This window comes from Panthera tigris, chromosome B3, assembly GCF_018350195.1.
Source record: "Panthera tigris isolate Pti1 chromosome B3, P.tigris_Pti1_mat1.1, whole genome shotgun sequence".
Lineage (NCBI taxonomy): Eukaryota > Metazoa > Chordata > Mammalia > Carnivora > Felidae > Panthera > Panthera tigris.
The window spans coordinates 19,947,022-19,959,629 of record NC_056665.1 but is presented as its reverse complement, the minus strand read 5'-3'; the positions used below and the strand labels follow the sequence as shown (position 1 = coordinate 19,959,629).

The 12,608-nt window shown below is 39.1% G+C and overlaps 1 protein-coding gene across 1 annotated transcript in view; it reads left to right on the top strand.

Moving 5' to 3' along the window:
* TARS3 (threonyl-tRNA synthetase 3) overlaps positions 1 to 12,608 on the top strand; it is a 62,730-nt gene that overhangs the window by 26,392 nt on the left and 23,730 nt on the right. Inside the window, exon 10 of the mRNA XM_042988225.1 lies at positions 620 to 718. Within this exon, the coding sequence (XP_042844159.1) occupies positions 620 to 718 (99 nt within the window). The remainder of the gene's footprint in view (positions 1 to 619; positions 719 to 12,608) is intronic.

Here is a 12,608-nt window from a genome sequence, read left to right as displayed (position 1 = left end):
ACTCATACCATGATGTAAAAATAATGTTGTAAAAAATTGTATGTACTTAACAACATACTTTGTTTTGGGGGAACAGAGCAGAAAGACAGAATGAGATTTAAGAGTGTGTGGACCTGGGTTTGAGTGTCAGTTTGGCCACTTATGAGCTATGTTATATGGTGGGCCATGTGCTCACTTATGGAACTGCACGTGCTCGTCTCTTGCTCGGTGGCGTTGTAGGGCTGATGGGGAGGGCAGATGCTGTATGGTGGCAGCAGCATGGGGCAGGCATTCAGTAGTGACAGCCATGATGATGGCCACCGCCACGTGGAGCCTTCCCCCTGGAGTGAACTTTTCTGATCTTTGGCCATGTTCTCTCCCCATGAGATCCACATTCCAAGATGCCACGTCAGAAATTAGGAGTGAATAAAAGGTGAATGAAGAGCTAAGTAACCATAAATATGAATTGTAATTTTACATGTGGTAGTAATTCTAGTTAGAGGTAAGTATTGAGGGGTTTAGTTGTTAGAAGATGGAAGTCATAACTGAGTATAAGTCTCATTCCTTCAATGTCATATGCATACAGTAAATATTGATCAATGGCAATGAGATTTGAGATGCAGTTATTGTTTTAATCTAGGAACAAGAACTATTCTTCTTCCATGATCTGAGTCCTGGGAGCTGCTTTTTTCTTCCCAGAGGAGCCTTCATTTATAACACACTTATGAATTTCATACGAGTAAGTTAATTTTTAAAACATTTTTTTATTCAGCTCCATTGTACACTTTATTATTTTCCTATTTTCGTAATAAAATAGCCAAGCATTTTCATTAACTTTATTTTAGTAATATTAATAAGAATTTTGAACTAAAGAGAAATACTGGGTTGTACCTCAAAAAAATTGAAATAATTTCTGTATTTCCTAAATAAAATGCATTCTTGAATTTCAGTAAGTGCACCTATTGTCCATAAAAGTTTCTAGAGCATGAACAATGCAAAGATAAGAATTAGACTAAGTGTGGACTCCCTGGGAAGGAGAAGAAAGGAGGAAGTGTCCTATCTGGCACAGAATGCTAAATGATGAACTGTTGATTCTCAAAATGTGGTCCATGGTCTCCCTCCACCGTCCCTGACCCAGGGGTCCATGGTGTCCCTCACTGGTATGACTCCCAGGTAGCTTGGCACCTCCATCCAGAGCAAAGAATAAAGACAATTAGGTAAAATACCTTCTTGTAATAAAGTCTGTAGATGAGAAAGTCTTAAGTGTTTCTCTCATTTGAACTCCAGATACTGTTCAGTGATGATCCATGTAACTACTAGGATTATGTCTCCTTTCTTGTGTTTTTTTTCTTTCCTGTAACTAGTAATTACCTAAAATTTTCATTTACTCAGTTTTATGTCACTAACTTAGTTCCTATCACTAATTCATCCTCAAACTTTTTCTCAAAACTGCAAAACTCCTTACAGCATATTCTGAGTATTTAGGTAATCTCTCAGTAATTTTTGAAAATTTGGTCCCCTTTTTCCAGAATTAACTTGCTGCAAGGATTCTTGCCAACTGATGTCTCAGTACTTGTTTTCCTCATCATTCTGGCTACTCCCCTCATGTCTCTGCTATGTTGGTTCTCTTCTTCCCTGATCCCATGCCTTACTCTTCTTTCCTTATCCCTCTCCTGTGGGGAAGCACTTTCTTCAGCAACTTCCTGAGAAAAGGTTACTGGCATGAGCTGGTTATTCTCTGTCTGCCTCACCTGTCTCATCTCCATTCCTTCTTTTCTTGTTTTGTGTCCCTGGAGGCTAAGCTCTGTGGACTTTGTCACCTGGACTACATACCTTCCAGTAGGGATCAGCCAGTGTGAAGCCAAGGGAGCCCAGAGGGCCTGAAGAATCACTGAAGATTATCCGAGACTATAGCAGGTGGTGATGACCATCACAGCTGCTGTTTTGGATAGGCTGTCTGCCAGAAAATCAATATAGCCCCTGGCACCCTGAACTCTCGAGGTTGGTCATTGAGTATATGGAGAATAAACAGAAAGTCTCTGTGGTAGCCTGATAGGAATCTCTTATCTTTATAGATGTAAGACGCACATGGCTGATGATTAGGCCCAAGGCCTGATTGTATGGGCTGCAGAATTGTAAAGCCATTTAAATTCACAACCCCAGTGGTCTCTTATGCTAAGGTAAGGGCACTTTTGGGAAAGAGTGGGTCCTTGAATTTTGGAATAAGAATATTTGGCAGACACGGATGAGGCAGAGGACTTTGAACTCCCAGATACCTTTGTCTGAAGAAACTGGCCTTTCCATGCAAACAAAACAAAACAATAACAACAAAAAAATTCAGAAACTTTGCCTGTTTTTTTCTCTTGGTTTTCAGTTATATGGTCTTGCCTTTCCCATATTTGGTAATTTTTTATTATATGCTAAATACTGTATATAAAAATAACTTCAGAGGCTTTAGATGATGTCATCTCCTACAAGAACATTTACCCTCTGTCAAGATCGAAGCCTAATTAATCCATTCAAAGATGGAGCTGAGTTAGGGCTGGGCTTCCATTTTGATAAGACAGAATCTGCCTCTTATTCATCCCTGTTACTAGGGCATGGCCCTGTGGGGTTTCCAGTTGACAGTCTATGGTTTCTTCAGCTCCAGAAAACTGGAGGAGGTCCAATTCTGCTCTTCAAATGTGTTCTACTGTTGGCTAAGCAAATGATTGCACATCTCATCCAATCACTGCATTGGCTCAAAATCTAATAATATGTCATCTGAATCAGGTCTAGGTATAGATGAGGGTCTTTGGGTGCAAAGTACAGATTACCAAATGCAGTTCTGCTCATCTTAAGATCTGTGAATTAAAGGGACAATTGTCTCTGGGTCAACCCCACCCTAACATTATAAAATGATGATAGAGAAATAGGAGGCAGTACATATTGCCATTCAAAAAGGGGCGCGGGAGAGTAGTTGTCACTGATCTGCAGATACCCTGACAACCTACTTGTTCTTTCTCCCTGGTCAAAAAGTGCACTTTGGGTAGGACTTAGTTTTGTCTCTTCCTGGGTTATGGTTCTGCCCTTTGAATCATCCTTCCTTTACCATGAGCAATAGCCCATGCAGACCTCTGAGTAGCTTTCTCAGTGTTCTCAACCTGTTTCTTTCAGTAGGACTTTGGGCATCCCAAGGCCTCATTTCATTTTGTGCTGTCTCTATCCATTTTACTCTAAGCCAGGACAATTCCTTTAAAAACTTTGTGGGGTCTTTTATATACATTTGTAATCAAGACTTCTATAAAAACCACAGCTGTGCCTCTTTATGAACCAAATTCTTCTCTACTTAAGGCTGCCTGTGAGGCTGCTGCAAGACTATACACTTAAGATTCTTAAAAGCCTTAATGCTTAGCTGACAGAGTCTACAAAGCACCATCTTAAGACTCTCATTCAGATCACTGTAGATACTCATTCAGATCACTGTGAGGTCTTCATAAATGGCACACCTTTATACCCTCAAGAGCTTTACTGTAAGGCCATGCTTTATTGGCTGTACGCTGTATTTTATTTTTGTGCTAAAGCCATTCTTACCTTATGAGTCTTTTGCTGGATGAGTCTGAGGACGCAATAGTTTTATTTTTGAACCCAACAGGTCCTGGCATTTTGATATCTCCTCTCCAAAAATAGTACCCTGTTTAGTTTTTGTCTCTCTTGTATTTTATCATAGGCAGCTCTAAGTAGTCAGTTGTTCCTTTGTACTTTCTGCCTAGACACATCCCTAGCTACAGTCCGTGAATTCTTTGGGTACTCTTTCTGTTTTTCATTTACCTCAGGTGATGGTGTTACCAGTTTTCTGGCACCACAAGAGTTCCCTTTTCTTCATCCTCCAATATATTTTCCTCGCTGCCCTTCAAGTTCCCACAGGCTCTAGCCACCCAGCTTCTGCCCACCACCTGGTCCCAAAGCCAAGGCTGCCTGTTTTAGGTTGCTATTATAGCAGCACCCACAACCAGAACAAATTCTGTTCTGGCTGTCTGTCGCAGCATAACAAAATATCCCAAAGCTTAGTGGCTTAAAATGGCCATTTTTTTTTTCATTGTTATCTCTAATGGTTCCAAGTGTTAGACTTAATTGCATGGTTCTTACGTTGAATTCCTTATATGGCCACATTCAGGTGGAAGCTGGTGCCAGAGTTGCTGATTGGAGGTTCAGTTACATTTGTTAAAATGCATAAATCTGAAGCATACAGGTCAATAAATGTTCCCATGTGTGTACATCTACACAGTCACCACCCAGATCAAGACATAGAACAGCTCCATCCTATAAGGTCCTCTTGGGTCTTCCCAGTCAATACCCACCTCCCCTCTTTTCACCTGGGATAATCTTGCTGATTTCTGTCTACCATAGATCAATTGTTCCTGGTCTTCAAAACTTCATGTAAATGGACTCCTACAGTATTAGCTATTTATTGTGTTTCTGGCTTCTTTTGTTCAACTTAATGTCTGAGAGTCATCCAGGTTTTGCATATAATTATTTTTCTATTGTTTGAGGTATTTCATTTTGTGAATATAGTACAGCGTATTTATTCGCTCTCCTGTACGTATACATTTAAGTTGTTTCCACTTTGGAGCTATTTGACATGAAACTGCTATGAACATTTTTGTACATGTCTTTTGGTGGGCACGAGTACTCACTTCTCTTGGGTATATACGTGGAAGTGGAATTGCTAGGTTGTAGAGTGTTATTGACTAATTAAAAAAAAATTTTTTTTTCAACGTTTATTTATTTTTGAGACAGAGAGAGACAGAGCATGAACAGGGGAGGGGCAGAGAGAGAGGGAGACACAGAATCTGAAACAGGCTGCAGGCTCTGAGCGGTCAGCACAGAGCCCAACGTGGGGCTCGAACTCACGGGCCGTGAGATCATGACCTGAGCTGAAGTCGGACGCTTAACTGACCAAGCCACCCAGGCGCCCCTGTTATTGACTAATTTAACAAAATGCTGAAAAGTTTTCATGTGGTTGAACCATTTAATGTTCCTTCTAAAATATATGAGCTGTCACTTACTCTACATTCTCTTCAACACTTGGTATTCAGTTTGTCATTCTGGTTGGTACCGTGGAATTATTCTGCATTTCCCTGATGAATAATGATGTGACAATCTTTTCATATGCTTGTCGGTCATTTGGAATCCTCTTTTGTGAAGTATTTTGTCAATTAAAAAAATTGGATTGTTAGTCTCTTAATTATTTTTAGGAGTTCTTCTGTATTCTGATATGAATCATTTGCTAAATGTACATATTATGAGTATATTTTTTCAGGCTACAGCTTATTGTTTCACTTTCTTAATGATGTGTTTTAACCAACAGTTCTCGTGTTTAACAAAGTCCTGTTTTGCTTTTTTTTTTTTCCTTTCTGGTTAGTGCTTTCAAGCTGTGTTTAAGAAATCTTTACCTATTTTGGAGTCATGAAAATATTCTTCTTTTTTCCATTCTAGAAGCTTGGTTGAATTTGTTTTCAGACTTAAGGACATGATCTACCTTGAATTCATTTTTAGGTTCTGTGCAGTAGAGGGATCAAGGTTCATTTTTTCCATAGGGTTAGCCAGTAACTTCAATACCATTTATTAATACAGTAGAGTCTTTGTCCTAAACTGTATAATCATATGCATATAATAGTCATTATGTATTTCTGGATATTTATTCTATTCTTTTGTCCCTTTGTTGTCTGTCCTTGCACTAACACCACACTGCTTTGATTACTGTACTTATTTTAACTATATTTTAAGTCTTAATATCAGTTTAATTTTAAGTTTTTCAGGATTATTTTGGCTATTCTAAATTCTTTGTGTTTCCATATAAATTTTATATGATGCTTATCAAGTTTCTAAAAAATAACTGCTGGAATTTTTATTGGAATGTCCTTCACTCTATAGATTAATTTGTAGATAATTTACATCTTAACCACATTGAGTTATGAACATGGAAATTTTGTCAGTTCATTTAGTTATTTTCCTTCAGCAATGTTTTTTAATTTCTATTTTAGAAGTCTTGCACATTTTTCATCAGGTTTATGCCTAGATATTTGATTTTTTAATAGAAATGGCAGAGAAACAGATAAAAAAAGGTGCTCATCATTATTAGTCATCAAAGAAATGAAAATTAGGGCTGCAGTGAGGTATAATTACATGTCCACTAGAATGTCCCCCTCCACACACACACTCCCCATGGCCAACAAAACAAAACAAAAACAAAAACAAAAAAAACCCTGAAAACACTAGAACTTGGCAAGAATGTGGAGAAATTCTAACTCCCATTGCCTGTATGCAAAATGGTACAGCTACTTTGTAAAAACAGTTTGGCAGTTTCTTACACAGTTAAACATATGCTTAACTGTGTGACCCATCAATTTCACTCCTGGTTATTTACCCAAGAAAAATAAAAACACATGTCTATACAGAGACTTTGAATGTCCATAGAAGCTTTATTTATTGTAGCAAAAAAATGGAAACAACAGAGAGTCTCATCAGCTAGTGAACAGATAAGCATAACCGTGATATGTAATGGACTACTCCTCGGCAATAAAAAGGAATGGAGTACTGATACATGCAACAAGAAGGAATAATCTCAGAGGTTTTATGCTAAACCAAAGAAGTCAGAGGCCACATGTGGTATGATTCCATTATATGAAATTTTAGACATGGTAAAACTATAGTGATAGGAAAGACAATTAGGGGTCCTGGGGACAGGGATAGGGGGTGACTACAGAGGATCTGGAGGGAACTTTTTGATGTGATGGAAATATCCTATGTGTTGATTATGGTGGAGATTACATGACTGTATACATCTGTCAAAAGTCATTAAGAATCATGTACTCAAAATTGGTGAATTTTATTGCATATAAATTATACCTAAATAAAGCTATTTTGTAGTAAAACATATATAACATAAAATTTACTATTTTAACCTTTTTTAACCGTATGGTTCAGTTGTGTTAAATACATTTATATTGTTTTGCAGTTATCACCACCATCCATTTCCAAAACTCTTCTCATCTTGCAGAACTGAAACTCTCTAGAACCTTTTCATCATTGCATAATGAATCTCTGAACCCCTTAAACAATGACTCCCCATCCCCACCTCCCCCAGCTTCTGATAACCACCATTTTACTTTCTGTCTCTATGAATTTGGGTATTCTAGGTAACTCATGTAAGTGGAACCATACAGCATTTGACCTTCATCAAGCTAATTTTTTTAAAAGTCTACTTGATATTAATACTGGCAAAACTGCTTTCTTATGTTAGGGCTTGTGTGATATATCTTTTTCTTTCCTTTTATTTTCTGCCTATTTCTGTTTCTATATTGAATGTACATTTCTTGAAAACTAGAATATTGTTGGGTCTTATTTTTTTGTTCAGTCTGATCATTTGTGTCCTTTTTTTTTTTTTTTTTCTGTACCCGTTCTCTGTGTCTCACAGTCCTTCAACAGAGATCCAGTTCTGGTTAATCACCAGGCAGTAGAGGGTGTACATGTGGGGCAGATTCTCATTCACATCAGGCCACCTCAAGGGCCATTGGCCCGTCCAGTGTCAACAGACTGTGGCTTGGTGCCAGGTCCTGTCAACTGTAGCCAGAGTAGTGGCGTAGGTGATACTGAGTATAGTGCAGAAACACTCCATCGTGTGGGGCCATTTTTCTCAGAAATAGAACTGTTGCCTTTCTGTGGAAGGTCATGCAGGAGGGCATATTATTCCCAGTAAGAAGGAAATTCCAAAGTTTCTGAGTCTTTGATTCTGGGGTGAGATGACCTCCACTTACGTTCAAGCTAAGGTGGGTGAACGTTTGGATGTATATTGGTTACTGACTGTATGGAAAACTGATAGTAAATAAATAGGGACATCTTGTTGTTACCCTACTTGAAACTCTTCCCCCCTGTATTCAGGAACATGTCTATCAACTGGTTCTCTATCTTTCTTACTTTCCTTAAATTTTTTCATTCTAGAATTTCATACAATAAAACTCATACTTTTTCAACAAATGTGCAGAATTGTATTATCATCACAATATTCAAGATACAGAGCAACTTCATTACCCAAAAAATTTCTGTTATGCTACCTCTTTAGAGTCAAACCCTTTCTCCTTTGATCAAACCATTGATTTGTTCTCCATCCTGAAAATTTTGCCATATAAACAGAATCATCACTGTATATAATCTTTTGAGACTCGTTTCTTTCCCTCAGGCTAATAAGTATATTAATGGTAGTCTCCTTTTATTATTGAGCAGTATTCCATTGTATGGACATAACACAGATTCCTTAGCTGAGGGACATTTGGATTGCTTCCAAATTTAGAAAATTATGAATAAAGCTGTTATAAATGTTTATGTACAGGTTTTTGTATGAATATAGGTTTTCATTTTACTTGGGTAAATATGTAGGAGTGTGATTTCAGGGTCATATGGTAAATTTATGTTTATCTTTAGAAGAAAAATCATGGAGTAGAAGGGAGTGGCTTCTCTTGTTTTTTATTCTAATAACCCATTTGGAGAACTTGTGCTTCCTGTTGCCACAACCTTGGATTCAGTGGATTTCCAAACCAAACTTGTCTTTGCAGACATATAAGATATCAAAACATTTAGCCCTGTGCAGGGAGAGTCCTGACAGTGCACTCAAAGGATTTAACTCTAGGGAATCTAGAGAAGAAAATATTTGCAGAGGTGTGGGTCCAGTTGAGGTAACTAAGAAGGTAATGTAGAGTACCCAGGGATTACCAACATCAGGCTCCCTTACCTTCCACCCCTAGGCCCAAACAGGTGAGGAGAAAGTGTTCCAGAACTTAGAGAGAGCTTGAAGTGTGAAAGAGAGGCTGTAACTGGAGATTACAGCCAGAGACAGAATAAACCCAAGGCAAGGAAGAAGTAGGAAAGGAGGGAGTAAATACCCTGACCACTCTCTTCTCCTACCCTTGGGATCCTTTTGGAACCTCTCCTTGGTCAAACCCAACTAGAACTCAAGGCAAGTAAGCCTGGTGATGGAGTCCATAGAAGTCAACTTTGGGGAACACAGAGCAGAGCAGAGAAGGGAGGCAGATATCCCAGGATGGGGTGGCTCGGGTTTGTAAATGGAGAAAAACCAACACAGCCCAATCCCTTTGCTACTGGTGTCCACTTTTGTCCTTTGCTTGCATGAAGTTATTTATTTCCTCACACAAAGTCCCATCAGCCAATGTGTCATTTACATCAGTTCAGTCTCAGCAAAAATTAAAATGTGACATTAGCCACCATCAGTGTTCTTCATGTATTCAGAGAAAAGAAATAATTCAGTGTAATAGTTCCAGCCCTAGGCTCTGTAGATGGACACAAGGCCTAAGTTAATAAATCAGAGCTTCCTTCCTCCACCACCCATTCCATATTCTCCTTGTCCCGCCAATATCTCAGATGGACAGAGCATTTCATTTGGTGAATGCATTAGTTTCACAGAGTGCCTAACAAAGCACTGTAACAGAGTGGCTTAAAACAACAGACATGTATTGTCTTGCAGTTCTGGAGGCCAGACGTGTAAATTAAGGCATTGGTGAGCTATGCTCCCTCTGGAACCTGTGGGTGAGTCCTTCTTCCACTCTTCCCAGCTAGCAGTGGTTTGTCAACCATTGCTGGTGATGCTCAGCTTGTTGATGCCTCCACCCCAGCCCTCACATGGCCTTCTCCCTGTGTGGCTTTGCATCATCTTCCTTCTATATATGTCTGTTTCTGTCCAAATTCCCCCCTTTTATAAGAACACCAGTCATATTGGATTAGAGCCCACTCTAATGACCAAATCTTAAGATGATCACCTCTGTAAAGGCCCCATTTCCCCAAAAGTCCGCATTCTGGTGTCCTGGGGTTAGGACTTCAGTGTGCCTTTCTTGAGGGACACCATTCAACCCATAACAGTGGATGACCCAAATTGTCTTCCCACAGGATCCAAGCTCTTCATGATCCTCTCTTATTTAGGTTACCAGGGTTTCCCCACTGACTATCACTGTTAGATGTGGAAATGCTTAAGGCTCCTCACTGATTCCAGACACAGCCCTTATTCCGTTGTTTAACAGTAGCACAATCCTCCTCAATAATTTGAGTCAGTCATCCTGGCCAGAAGAGCAAGTCATTCTTTGCCTTTTGGTTAACTAGCATAGGGGACCCCAAATGGGCCAGGGACAGTTGCAAATCCCAACAGAAGTATGTCTGGGATTTTTGGTGAAAGCATTCTTTCCTTGGGAACTAAGGTACCTTACTGAGAGATTCCAAAACTTTATGGATAAAGAAAAGATCCTACGTCTCCTGAGAGAGAAAGCCATAGACATAGGACTAGGTATCAGAATGGAATGACATTTTCAATGGAACACTAAAAAACAAAAGACAAAACAATGCCTTAAAAATATTAAGCCTAAATGGGTCTCCTGGGTGGCTCAGTCAATTGAATGTCTGATTCTTGATTTCAGCTCCGGTCATGATCTCATGGTTTGTGGGATCAAGCCCCTCATCAGACTCCATGCTGGCAATGCAGAGGTTCTTGGGGTTCTCACTCTCTTCCTGTCTCTCCCCTGCTCTCTTTCTCAAAATAAACAAACTTAAAAAAAAAAGTGAAACCTAGAAATCTATACCCAGCTAAAGCAGACTTGCTTCTGGGATTCTCCCATTCAGTTTTCAGCTTCCCCAGGTCTGCCAAGGCAATTGTTCATCTACTTTACAGATTCTTAACTATATAGCTTTCATCTCTCCTCCTTTCCCCTTGACCTTGTAGATTTTTGCTTTTATAAAAATTCTGTTATTTTAGTGTGGCTTGGGGAAGGAGTCATTTAAGTGGAATTTCTGTAGTTTTTATGATGAAAATTGCTGGGAAGCATTGCTCTGTGGCCCTGATATTTAGGTGCTTTCAGGTAGCCAGATCACCAGGTGCAGGTAGAGATTCAGTACCTTCAATGGCCTGAAACTAGTATTTCAGGATGAAATATGATTTTTTTAAATCAAAACTTTATTTTTAAAACAGCTTTAGGTTTGCAGCAAAATTGAGAGGGAGGTACAGATTTCACATATACTTCCGGCCCCTACACATGCATAGTGTGCCCCATCACAACAGCCCCCCCCCCCAGAGTGATGTATTTGTTACATCGATGAGCCAATATTGACACATCACAGTCACCCAAAGTCCCTCATTTACATTAGGGTTCTCTCTTGGTGATATATATTCTATGGGTTGGGCAAATGTATAATGACATGTGTTCAGCATTATGATATCATACAGGATTATTTCCATTGCCTTAAAAATATTCTTTACATAAGGAATTAATTTTAAAATTAGGACTGTTTTGTTAACATGGAAATATACTAAAATTTGATTCCTTAGTTCCAAACTAAAAGTTTTCTTCACTTCCTTTTCCCACTTTATGTCAGACAAATGTACCAATGTTTCACTTATTAAGTGGCCTCCCTTGATATAACATATTTAAGCTTCTCTGAAAGCTCAAAAAGGGTCAAATGATTATAGTATTTTCATCATCACATCATTCCTTGCTCCATTTCCCACCCCACCCTCCCCCACCATCCGTGTCTCTTTTATGTTAGGGAGATAATTTCCAGTGTGCCATTTTATGTGCTCTGTCGTGACATGTATTACAATTTTGACTGAAAAACTCAATGTGGAACCAACAAAGTGGACATAGAGACGCTTTAGATAGCAACTTCTACCTCTCCTATGCAGGCCCTCATTAAACTCTAATGGAATTGTATCTTTTTTCATCTGTCCCCCACCAGAGGACAATGGTGAACTGTCCCTACGGATGGCACAGATAGGATTGTTTTGCTCACTCTTGCTACCCTGGCAACAATGCCAGACCACAGTGGGAACTCAATCAGTGAATAAGCTGCTATTTGAGACTTTGTCTTTGAGTAGTATAGTTGACACACAATGTGACATTAGTTTCAGGTGTACTACATAGTGATTGCACAAGTTTAGACTTCATGCTAAGCTCACCACAAGGGTGGCTACCATCTAGCCAATACATTGTTATTACAATATCATTGACTATATTCCTTAATGGTGCATCTTATTCCTATGACTTATTCATTCCACAACTTGAAGCCTGTATCTCTCATTCCCCTTCATCCATTTTGCTGTTTGTGAGATTTTTATACAGGCATTCTGAACAGTGCAAGTGTGTCTCTTTGGCCAGCATTCTGACTGCCTGGTCAGGACCTGGGGGAGGCAGGGTGCCATCACTGGCCATGAGATACTCTCCCTATAGTGAGGAGGCCACATTCAGTTACTGCTTTCTCACAGATAATGGAAGTTTCCCTTAGAGGCCTGAAGTAAGTCAAAGACATGAAACATTTTTAAGCTGGAAGAAATCATGATCTACATTGGCTACATAAAGCAGCAGCTGAGTATAGGGCTTCCTTCTTTTTTTAAAATTATTTATTTATTTTTAATTTTATTTTTTATTTTTCAAAAGTTACATCCAAATTAGTTAGCATATAGTGCAACAATTATTTCAGAGTACATTCCTTAGTGCCCCTTACCCATTTAGCCCTTCCCCCCTCCCACAACCCCTCCAGTAACCCTCAGTTTGTTCTCCATATTTATGAGTCTCTTCTGTTTTGTCCCCCTCCCT